Source organism: Nilaparvata lugens, chromosome 7 (assembly GCF_014356525.2).
Source record: "Nilaparvata lugens isolate BPH chromosome 7, ASM1435652v1, whole genome shotgun sequence".
NCBI classification, from domain to species: Eukaryota; Metazoa; Arthropoda; class Insecta; order Hemiptera; family Delphacidae; genus Nilaparvata; species Nilaparvata lugens.
Window position 1 is genome coordinate 35,837,031 of NC_052510.1, and position 13,260 is coordinate 35,850,290.

The 13,260-nt window shown below is 33.1% G+C and overlaps 1 protein-coding gene across 5 annotated transcripts in view; it reads right to left on the reverse strand.

Annotated features, from left to right (window-relative positions):
* LOC111050196 (organic cation transporter protein) overlaps positions 1-13,260 on the reverse strand; it is a 293,656-nt gene that overhangs the window by 70,078 nt on the left and 210,318 nt on the right. Inside the window, exon 1 of one of the 5 annotated variants that reach the window (XM_022336470.2) lies at positions 4,136-4,711. The exons of the other annotated variants lie outside the window; for them this stretch is intronic. Within the exon in view, the coding sequence (XP_022192162.1) occupies positions 4,136-4,235 (100 nt within the window). The 5' untranslated portion in view covers positions 4,236-4,711. Of the gene's footprint in view, positions 1-4,135; positions 4,712-13,260 lie in introns of those variants that run through there. 5 annotated transcript variants of the gene reach the window in all.

The following is a 13,260-nucleotide window of genomic DNA, read 5'->3' on the forward strand; positions in this document are numbered from 1 at the left end:
ATAAAACAATCTATAGGTAGTGTAATATCGAAGAAAAATTCAAACTAAATGAGATCAATTATGTTAAAACTGAACACAAACATAAATCGATGTGTTTTTGAATGAGTTCTCGAGGAGTAAACAATTGAATGTTCATTACCTTACGAGTTGCCATGGAATTAGAAAACATGGCTTGATGACCATTAATAAAGAACGCATTAAAAAAATCTTCTAAAATATAAGCTATTATAATCTATTATTTTCTCAAATCTATCAGTTAGGGAAAGAATCCAGTAGAATAAAGACGGCAGTTATGTAAGAGAGTGATGAAAGCAGCAATTCAAATTTATGATTTTTTGTCGCGCTTTCTCTGGCTCTTGAGGAGAAATTGATTTAACTAAAGATCTAAGAGATTTTTCTATGAGAATTATTAATTCTTCCCTAAATTACACCAAAAATTGGTCATTTGTCTTTCATTTTTGTAATCTCTCCTTCTTGGGGAGGCTGCTGCCCACCTCTGCCCGTATAGTAGCGTACGCAACTGATATATAATACGGAAGAGACGCTGTTTTAAATCTGATGATAATGAATCATGTTAGACAAGAGCTGAGATTTAATATTCTAATTTTAATATCAACTCTAAGAAGTGTGGAAGCAATGTGTAGTTGAATGAAATGTAAGTTATCATTTTAGCGATCCCTGGACGGTCAATATATTATTGTTCCTACTTATAACATCAGACCACAGTGTCTATTATGTGTTTATTCTTGTTTTGTGGCGTGATGTTAGAAGAAGGAATATTTTACAATAATATTGAATCTCTAGGAACTGTTTGAGAGATGTCATTTCAAAATATTAGGAAATGAGAGGTTACCAGTAGTTCTTATTAAGAAACTAGAATGGCGAGATGCCTCTCAATGAAATAAGAATTGGTAGCTTTTCCATTGTGTAATTTGTACTTTCTGTTTCAATGAAGAGGATCAATTATAGTGATTTACTACATCGATCAGTTGAAATTTGAGTGTTAACGAAAAAGAATGAAACACAGCTAATAGATGTGGAGTAACTCGGGCCTGCAACACAAACCGATTGAGTTATTTGATAATGACCACGTTGCTTTCTTAGGTTGTAGCCCTGTTTCTAGAGAGCGCAATGGGATTACTTAACAATCAATGAAAGGTGAATAAAATCCCTGGACGTGAAAGATTAAGGCTAAGTTACGCTGCGATCTCCCATTCCCAACTAGTAGAAGAGTACTGACATCAATGCAATCTATCAGAAGACATTTCAAGTAGAGTTTTTTCACCCACCTTGGTCAACAACAGAATTAGTGGAAGCTCACGAGAGTGCAATTGAGTGGAACAGTCGAATTTGCTGTGAAGTGAATTACCCTTCTAAATTGTAAGCGGGCCAATCTTGAAACCATCAGAACATTCGAACACTTGATTTCTTGGTTAGTAGTAATGAGTACTTTGTTAGTAGAAGTACTTTAGGATGGATAGCAATTCTCCAATTCACATTCAATTGATAAACCAATATGGTATTGCTGAATCTTTGAAGCATGATGGACAAAACAAATGTGCTGTTATCACATCCATTATTCAATTACACAGTATTTAGATCAATGATCTATAAATCACACACTATTCTGGGTGAAAAATTCTTGGGGATGGGTTCCAAAACAGATCAAACAGATCAAATCATAAGAAGTTTAAATTACAAAAATTCACTTGAAAATAATTACCACTGAATCTTTGAGTGAACAAAATTATAGAACTACCCTCAGCTTCTAGTCGCTGTAGAAGCTGATAAATGTATACAAGGATTCAGGTTGCTCCTGATGATAATTTTGTAGAGATTCTAGTCGGCCAATGAATTTCAATCTATAGCTTACTTAATATTGTAATGTAAAACTCATATACATACTCAGTACATACTCATAATATGTAGACTCACGGTACGTGTCAATAATTATAGCAATGTGCTAATGATCAACAAATGTATGATTTAATACAAAATCTGTTCCCTTAGTTTTTAGGGCTTCTCGTATTTACAATATTAAAAATCATGTACCCTTTTTAACATTTTTTTATTTTTCACAAAATGTTTCAACTTTAATGTCCTTGCCGAATTCACTTGAAAATGAAACATGTTGTGGAAAATAAAAATAATATAGTTTCTGGTGATGGTTTCGAATTCAAAGAAATATTTTTGTTTTCTGTAACCAAATAAAAACGAACAACCCAATACCAATATATCACATCCATAAGCTAATTTTATTATCAGTGATTTCAGAGCTAGAATATGAAGTAATGGAAAGGTGTGTACAGGTATAATTAATTACATTAAAAGGTATTTTTACCTTGAAAAAAGTAATAGACCTACAGGAAAAAGAGATGTAGGGAGGCCAAGAAAGAGATGGGTACCGGACCAGGTTGATTAATAAACCTAATCCCTGAAGTGAAGATGATATGATGATGAGTAACCTTTGCTGCTGAGTGTGATGTCCAGTCCACATAAGCTCCAGGCTTGTTTGTGGGTGATGGAAAGGATAATGATGAGATTGAGTGGATTTATAACTTCAGGTGGGTTCCGAATTCCAACGGGATTCGGTTTTAGAAATCATGAACTACCGGTATATTAATATCATTAATTTAACTTTAATATCATTAATTTAACTCGGCTCGATTCTTCAAGTGGTCACTCATCGTAACCTACATAAATTCTCAATCAATGTACACAATCAATTATTTTATCTTTTGGTCATGTTGCCAGAAATTATCTATCAAAAAGGCATTGGAACGTTGAGGTGTTTTGCTAAGTCCTGGTATTTGCATACGTAATTACTTGCCAGGTACAGTACACTACCTTGTCCTCTTCTACTGGGAAGCCACCGCATTGTTTGTAGGTTTGCTCCCTTTCCAGTGGGTAGATTTACCTATCTACTCATCTTCCTACTACAGTAGGCCTATCACAAGATTCACATCACAAAGCAATTAAGTACTGGAACTGTGTCACCGTGTGTGACAATTACAGATTTGTTTTTCGAAAAAAATTATCAAGAGATAAGGATTATCTTGAACAGTAGATACAGACGTAACTGGACACAGCAGACACAACTGTAACAATAGCTTATGTTTCAGTCTAAGACATAATTATCATACATTCAAAAATGAATAGCGCAGTGCTGAATAGTCTCTACAATTCTAACAATAAGTACCTATTATAGTGTTTGATACCTACACTATTTCAAATTATGATGTCAAAAATCATAATTTTTCGAGAATCGGTAACTGTGCTGTTCAGTGTGAAATTCAGTCCACGTGATTTTTGGTATTAATATACCAATCTTACCAATAGATGTACGGTAACAATATCAGTTGGTATTTACTTACCAACTAGGGTATTAAAAAAATCAAATCAAAAATCATATGGTATTATTTGGAAAGATAATTCATTCTCATTCAGCAGGTACCGTATGCTGCCAATTTGGGGAAGGATGAATTTTAGAATCAAAAGTAAGAAAAAGCGAGAGTCATCTTTTATTCACCATCCGGAAATTGCACACTAGACAACCATGAATGTGGTGTGATCCGTGTGAAGATAGTAAGAGTGAGAGAGACCGATTGAACTGATTGGCTGAAATGAGAGATGATCGCTCTTGAAACTCTAATTTTAACCACACCTGAATTTTATGGACTGTAGTGTCTGGATTGGAAATGTAAACGGTCAATACCTTGAACTTGTATGTAACATTAAACAAAGATATTTTATTCTAAACCAGAAATAATGCATTAATTTGGACCAATATGACTATTTTCGTTGTGATTGCATCTTTTTATTGAAAATCTCACTAGTTGGCAACAGAACAATAAAGGACAAAAGTAAATTGCTCTACGATCAATTCCATCGCATAAAACTATTATTTGCCCTCATTGAACCAGTGAGCCTATCGCTACGCCCTACGAAAACTTCTTTTCGTAAAAGAGCACTTTTTTCGATTTGAAGCTCATTTCGCATCAATCTATCAAGGATCCTTCTTAGTTCAAGTCTCTTCAGGCATAGTTCAGTACCGTGTTTAATTTCGGTTTCTCTTATAATTTTCCCACTTCATCGATCAGAACATTGAAGTGGATAGAAGAGTTTTTGAACTAACCTGGAATAATTATTGAGCTTTGTGATGAAGCAGTTTGTGCGGCAATGATGCAGCTTCGTTTTGGACATTCCAAACACACGCCAAATGCAAACCCTGGCATTTTAAACTACTGCCTCACATTTGACAATGTAACTAGAGCAGTTAATTTTTGCTTCATCATCATTTGAAATTCCACTGCTTTATTGCCGAATAATAATTGAGGAATAGATTATTCCAACACTTTTACTGAAACGAAATCTTTAGTAGGTATATATTATTGAAAACATTCTTCAAGTGGAAGTTTGTAAGTTCATGAATTGAAATCGAATTATGAGAAAGCTTGATTTTATCAGAGATGGTCCTACCAACAGTAGTTTCGTTCCTCCGAATTTATAGTGTCTGTAATTTCAAACTAGTTTTTGCTCTGAAACGAATAAAACAATTCATTAATCTTTGAAAAAACAGAAATAATGTTCCACAGTCTGCCCTGTAACACGTTCATAAAATGCAGTTTTTGACAATAAACACTGAGAGATGCACTATTTCCAAATGCACTGAGATACTGATTTCAGAAACACGGTCTCCACGTCCACTCAATTACTGAATGTTGACAGCTTGAAGCGTGGGCAAACATTTTCTTATCAATAACTGAGCTTATAATTTCCTTCAAGGCAATAACATAACGATATTGATGTATTATCTAAACATGTTGTCATTACGATTTTTTTTCATAAACAAATTGTGACAGTGACCTTGGTGTTACATTCCCTGACCAATCCAGTTTTTCATAAAAAGTTTCTATTGTATCACTGCAATGAACTTTTATGTCAATATATACTACTCGAAGTAATCAATATAGCAATAAATGAAAATGAATGTATTCATTTTTCCAATATACTGTAATATCAGATATACTATAATTTAGTAGATTAATATACTTCTTGATTTTTTCCGATTTATTCTTTGAATTTTGTGTTTCACATTTTTATACCACATAAGATTCATACAGATATGCAATGAATATTGTTACAATAATTATGTGGGTATTTGACATTTTTTAATTCACAATTTCAGACAGAAGGTGTCTGAGGGGGTGGGATTCCTTCGAGAATGAAATTTATTTTTTTGTTTGGAATTCAAATAACCAGGGTACCAATTATTAGTGATGATTGGGCTTGTAGTGTAGACTAACCCTTTCAGACAGCTTCTACTGCGGACAAAAGAGGAAAAGTGAAGATTGTAAAAAAGGCAAAGTAGTGTAGTATTATATAGAACAAGAGCGCCTTGAAATAGCCTTGATAGAATAACGCACTTGATGTTTATAAATACTTTTGGTTAGTGATATCAATACAAGTAATACGTTTGAAACTCGATTCAAAATTAAATATCACATAAAACCAGGAACAGATATCCAGGTTGTAATGCAGGGTGGGGCAGTCAAACCGCACAGCTTTTGGTATTCAATACAAACCCATATTAAATATTTTTCAGTCATGTACGGCAATAAAGTAAGAAGAGCGCGATTTGAAGTGTTGATACTAACAGGAAACCTTGTTTCACAATACAACCTCAGTACGAGTTTATAGTCAAAGAGCAAGAGTTGTGGAGCCTTGCAGATTTGTGTAGGGTTTGTGTGAACAATAAAATGATAAAGAGTGAACAATAATAATCCAGACTGATTGTTGAATGAAAAAGACTAAGAAATTGTCAAAAACCACATATTTATTGATACTTAGAAAGACAAGTTTCGGTTATTACATTCATTTACATTTATTACATGTATTTCTCTTTCAGGAATCATAAAAATAATAAATATATTCAGAAATCTTTGCTCTACCGACTGCGGACAAGCACGGCACATGCGACGCAAAATATAACATCACAAGATGTGCTGACATAATTATTCAAGAAAAGACAAGGGAACTTCGACCAGAGATCACAAAAACGGCAGACATCATGAAGAATTTAAAGAAGAAGATGGAAACCAATGACCTGATGATTTTGAAAGCTGACAAAGGATGCACTACAGTGATAATGGATAAGGACGAATATCTAAGTGAGGTAAACCATTTCATTGCAGATAACAATTTTATTGAGATTAACTCCAATCCCACCACCAAAATCAATAGCTTAATAGTTGACTACTCCCACCAAATTATTTAATGAGAAAGAAACTAAGTATTTAATAGTTATGAATCCATATCCCCCTAGTCTTTTCGGTCAACCTAAATTACACAAACCTAATGTTCCTATAAGACCAGTGGTATCTTCTGTTAATCCCCCCTGCTCTAAATTAGCTCACAAACTGAATAGCACCTTTCGGTCATTAACGGGTTTCAACCAAAATTTAGTATTAAAAATTCATTGGAGTTGGTCAACAATATAAAGCATATTCCTGTTCTATCATCTCATAAACTTGTGTCATTTGATGTTACTAATTTATTCACTAACATTCCGGTGGGAGAAAGTCTTGAAAGAGCTGAGGAAATAATGAAAGCCTCTATCAATGATCATACACTCAGAGAAGAACTGATAGGATTGATGAAGTTATGCACTCAGCATAATTATTTCAAATTCAACAATAGATTTTTTTAACAAAGAGAGGGGTTGGCAATGGGGTCACCTCTCTCACCACTCCTAGCTGAATTATTTATGGATAAGTTGGAAAGTAGAATTATTGAAAATGGTCATTTCAAAGATAATATTGTTTACTGGTTTCGGTATGTAGATGATATTATTTGCTTATGGAAAGGAAGTAACAGACAACTAGACAATTTTCTTTCCTATCTGAATGGATTACATCAGAGTATAAAATTCACTGTAGAGGTAGAACAGGATTGTGTATTGAATTTTCTAGATTTAAGAATAGATCATAGCACTGGTTTTCACAAGTTTTCTATTTTCAGAAAACCAACCAATACTGATGTTATCATTCCTCTTCATTCTTGTCATCCTATTTCTTACAAACTTACTGCTTTGAATAGCATGGTTTATAGAGCACTAACAATACCTATGAGCCATCATGATTTTGATATTGAGATCACTAAAATTAAACAGATAGCTGTCACAAATGGGTATGAAGATAGTATGGTGGACCGATTATTGAGTAAAATTGATGGACAAATTTCAATCAATTCTAGCTTTGTGTTTAACTTTAACTGTGAGGTGAAGACTTGGATAACAATACCATATTTAGGCCTTGTATCTGATAAGATAGGTAGGGAATTGAAGAGGAATGGATTTCATGTTGCTTTCAAGACCAAACCGATTTCAAATAGTCTATTTAGCTGGAGTAAAGACTAAATTGATATTTGGGATAAAAGTGGGGTGTACAAACTTAAATGTGGTGATTGTAATGCTTGTAATGTGGGTCAAACTGGTAGAAGTTTCAAAAGTGGAATTAAAGAACAGATCAGAGATTGGAATAAACAAAATGGGGAATCTAACTTTGCAGAACATTTGATAATAAATAATCACAAGTTCACATTTAAGGAGAATGTTGAGTTTCTGCATGTTAATAACAAAGGCAGATCTTTGAATATTCTAGAGGCTTAGGAATAACAAGAGTAATTAAGGAAAATTCCCATTATAGTTAAAATGACCAGATTCATTTCAACCAATACAACACTACGAATTTAGTTTTATCATAAAATTGTAAGCATACATTAGTCATTAGGTTTTCCATTTACATATTTGTTTTATTATCTTTCACACTTGTTTTCTTGGTTCTTATTTTGTACTGAAAGTAAATTTTGTTATCATGGCGATTCTGTTTCTTAAGCCGCCATTTTGTCACACCGTTGAGTGGGAGGAGACTGTCTGGCTGGGCCAATGGCAGGCGTTCATGCCCTTGACCAATAACAGTACTCGCCTACTAGTATAAATTCTGCTCCTCTTGTATTTAGTTTTAGTTTATCAGAGATTGACAATGGTGTAATAACCATTACTTTCTAAGTATCAATAAGTCTGTGGTTTTTGACAATTTCTTAGTATTTTTCATTCAATATGAATAATTACTACAATATCAACTTCTCAACTACACACAAAAAAATAATCCAGACTCTAGAGTCTCTTATAGGCATCATTGAATTAGAATGGTTTGACTTTTTCCATTCTCTCTTTGAAATAATTTCCTATGGGTGCGGCAGAGTTTTATTTAGTTATAAATATTTTGTCTGCAATTATTCGAATAATGATAACGGTCATCAGAATTCCTATAGAAACATTAATCTCTGACAAAACCTTATCATAAATTATTTTAGTTCTCCACATCATTTATATTCAAGCTGAGGTAATTATGGCTTTTCCGGCCCAATATTTTTCTAATTTCACGCTGAAAAATTGTTCGTCACTGTTTTTTCTCACTTCTAACACTACAAACTATTAAGCGCAGTATTATCACTCCAATTACTATTAGAAACTAAGTTAGAAACTCATTTAAGTTTTTTGAAATGTAGGCTACTCTTATGAATCATAATAATTTTTAAAATTTCAATTTATAAATCCAACTTTTCAAATTTTTAATACTCTTCAAATGAAGTGATATTAATAATTGTTTTCTGCTGCATTTCATTTGTTTAATTTGAGTAAGGGAATGATTATGTTCTATATTGATAATACTCATGAAAATGCGCTCATGCTCTAATATTCAAAAAGTGGTTTCCTCGATGTTCCTGGATCCATCCATTCATCAACATACTAGTAAGTTGTGACGGGCTACTAATTTTGTAAGAGTGATGAAAACAATGAAGTGTCATGTTGATATTACTGGTATTCAGTTTTGGACGAACAAATTCTGTCATGTTGTTCAATTTCTACTTGCATTTTTTCATCTCATATTAGCATCCATTGAATTGAGGAATGTGGATTTGTCCGTAAATGTTCAACAAAAAGGTACACTGAATCCAACTTTTGAAAAGCAGCGATTAGCAGTATGAAATATAGATGCGCCTTTTCAAATGATCTCCTCTGCTGTTGAAAGGACTCATTCATATTTTTTAAGCACTTAGAAGAGAATATGGAACTCAACCACTGAACCACTCCTTAATATCTCGACCAAAGATTCATTCAAGGTGAAGATTCACTAATGACAATTAGGCAAATCTTTTGATTTCTTAATGAGCTCCTATTGTATTGTAAAATGGGAAGGAGATAGCTAAAAAAATTGTGGCTCATTCTATTGAACTTCAAAATGAATGGGGAGCTAACATCCGTGTTCCTTTCCGTTCGTATGCCTAGAATAGATAGGACTAATCTCACTATTCCATTTAACGTGATCAGTATATAATTACATCCTGTGTGTAGTGGATTAAGTCCACGAGAATGGCTTACTCTAAATGGATCTAAGACTATAATCCTTGAACAATATATAGTTATCAATAGAAAATTATTATCATGCCGATCAATCACTTAACTGATAAAGCTCATCGCTCTTATAATACGTCCACAAATGATAAACGCGTTATCAATCAACATTTTTTGACAGTGAGAATATGAACATAAAGATAGAGCAAAGAATAATAATAATAAATAAAACTAATAATCATGCTAATCAATCACTTAACTCATGAAGCTCATCGCTTTTATAATACGTCCACAAATGATAAACGTGTTATCAATCAAAATGTTTTGACAGTAAAAAAAAAATAGAGCAAAGAATAATAATAATAATAATAATTAAAACTAATGATCAGGTTTGTATTTGATTAATCGTAGATGAATATGAACTATATGAACCAGAAATTAAGTAACAATGAAATTGGCAATTCAGTATACTACTTAATTATGAGTGTGGAAGCGATTACATAAGAGTGTGGTCGATAGCTATTCTGTAATGTAGAAATGCCTTTTCATTGACATGACTTATTCGTGGAAATGATAGTCCCCTAAAAAATCGCAGGAGTTCATGATTGGTAAACAATTTTCCCCACTCGGAAAATATGACTTGAAAAATTGAATCCAATTATTTTTACTTGGGGTCATTTTTCACACTCCAGTCCAACATCTCTGGGCAAAGAAAAATGAAGTACTCCACGCTCGCCAAACTTGGCGACTTCATATCTTTCCGTTGGTAAATAGCTAGATGAAAATTTATGACCGCATGAAATATACGAGTATACCTCCCTTGTGAATGCGTTTTAACTTGTTGTATAATACTTTGGTTGTTCAATCTTCATAAGACGTTTTACTTTCTTCAACTCAATGTTTGGAAGTTCTATCCTATATCTGCAAGTTTATATTGATTCAAGTTTTTCTCAACTCTATTCAAATTTGAATATAATGATTCGAAATTATAATGCCACATCTATATTTAAAATTACAGTAGCCTACCTTATACTTTAAACGGATTCTTCAATAACTCTGAAAGCTGCAAAGCATTTTGTATGAACTGAATTATTTCAAGATATTTATATCAAAGATCTATCCCTATAGCAAATATTTCGTGCTGCTTCTATACTTCATTATTATCATAAAATGCAAATAGTATAAGAATGTTGCTGTATCAATAATAGTTAGAGAATTGGTAAAAAATATTCTAGTATCAAGAATTAATCAAATCACAGTTTTTGATTGGACACGGAACCTCAGCATTTCAAGGTAGACTAATTACCCCATCCACCACTTACCCCAAGGTATACTAATTACCCCATCCACCAAAAAATTGATTTTTGTTATTGATCCACATGCTCAAGTGATACAAATCTACAAAATTTGTGTTATTAAGTGATAGAAAATCTTTGATTTATAATTATTATGAATACAAGGCTAATCCTTTCAAGTTTATCACTATAATTTCAGCCCATGTTTTTGTCACTGTATTTTCCAAGTCACGTGTACCGAACTAGTGATCTGGATCTCTATCAATTAGCAAAGGTGATAACAATTTCATTCGTCATTAATCGAGGTGATCTGATTTCAGTGGTAGCTATCAACTTTAGTGTATGCAGTATAATTATTACAATGAAAGTGGATGGCGAGTCAACAAGCTATTATTAAGAAGTGACTGAGCTTCGAACAAGGAGACAGAGACAGAGACAGTTGAACGTGACCTAGTTCCAGATTTTCACAGCGAGGGCAATCTTTAAGAACATGAGGGTAGAATTAGGGCGTTAGTTACCGTATCCTTATTATTGTTAGCTTACGTTTGACATAAGAAACGATTTATGAATTCAGACACTACTTGAAAACTTTTTATCAAATTCTAATTGATGTACTTGCCATTTTTTGGAGGAAAGTTACAGAAAGAAGCCAAACAATCAATAAACATACTGTATAGGCCTAATGTATGTACATATTATTTTAGGGCTTTCAGTGAGACTCTATAAGTGGGAAATGTAAAAAGTACGCGAGTTAAATAAAAATTGCTCTTTGAAATTACGAATGTGGATGAACGTAGATTATGCTCAATCTAATAGTTTTTTTCAATGTGAACTATTATTATGAAATTGCGAAGTCATAGGGAATTTTATTATCATGGCAAGAATTTTGTATGAAACACCAGATTAGTAGCTTTTTTTGGCTCATTGAGAGCTTTCTATTTATAAATGAATTTGATTGGTCTGGCTTCTTTCAAGTAACCAAGAACATTTTGTTCTGAATTTCAAAACTTTCCTTTCTTATCTGTCAATGCCCCAACAGCGTTCATGTATCTACTCGTATTCTAGTGCACGATGATAGTTAAAGTTCAGATTGAACGCAAAAGCGATAAGCAGACGAGAGAAACGACCAGGGCCAGGGATGAATGTAAGCAAGTTATAAATCTGATTATACTTTTTAACTGAACGTCTGCAGGCACAATCTAGCATCTAGCCATGCCAATAAACACCACGAGGAAATGTAGGTACCGTACTTTTTTGTAAATTGGCGTACTTCCTAACTTTAATGGATGCTATTTGATTATTCTACTTGAGACAATGGCCATTGACATATCCACAAGGATGAGTAATGGATGAAGTAGAATTGAGAAAATGGATGGTAATAAGCAGGGATTGAGTAATAAGGTACAGATTGTAGATGAATTTATCTGTATATTCGACGATGTTTACATGAAATAGTCACATAATCTATTGCTTACGTGCAATCGTCTGTATATTATAATTTACATTATTATAATATGTGTCCAAGTTGGAAAAGTCCGAGTAGATAATTATCGTGAATCTATGCTATGATACATGCTACCAATAATTATATAATTTATTGATCATTGAATTCTAACACAGTGATATCTCCTATAGAAATGAAGGAATTATGTCTACCGGCCTTTTTAGTTACATTATTTATTATTATTGAACTTAAGTGATAATTACATTAAAATTTATGAACCTCAGCCTTAAATAGTATTATACTCACAATTTCAGATGCATTGATTGATAATGTCTAATTTCTCATTACATAATATTGTAACATAAGCAACATATAGAAATAGAAATGGAAATATTTAGTAGCCTAGATAAATATAAATGGACCTTTATCAACACCTCAATTCCATCCTACATTTATACAGCTTTAAAGACTCATGTTGTATTCATGTACTAGAGTTGAACGTAGATTGATTATTGCTCAATCTATTTTACTTTTTGGTCCAAGCCACATGAGGCGTTTTTTGGACGTCTCGGCAGGGCAGGAAGCTCTTCGATGGGCTGATTATCAGCTGAATGCCGAACGCCAACCCAATCAGCCAACTGCAGAGCTTCCTACACTGCAGTGCCGACTTGTCTGGAAAACGCAACATGTATCTTAGATCTAAGGGTGATTCCATATTAGGTGTTTTTTGGGCGTTTTCAGAATGAGCAGAGCAGGAAGCTCTCCGATTGATTTTGTTGATGCCTGAAAAATATCCTGAAGAAACGTCTAATATTGGTCTCGTCCCAATATTGATGAAATGAAATAATAAATAACATTTTAATAAAATAGGCCAAATTGGCAAAACATCAATTTTAAAAGTAATGAATCATTTGAATCGTGAGCAATTCAACAATCTGAATATGAAAATAGTAAAGTGAATCAACAGACAGAGGAACCAAATAATAATAATAAAACAGTTAACTATTTTACATAAATATTTGGGGCCCTACTGACATACTCACTCCATTAATATTATTTTAGGATAATAATTTTATATTCTTCCCTCAATTATCGAAAAAAGT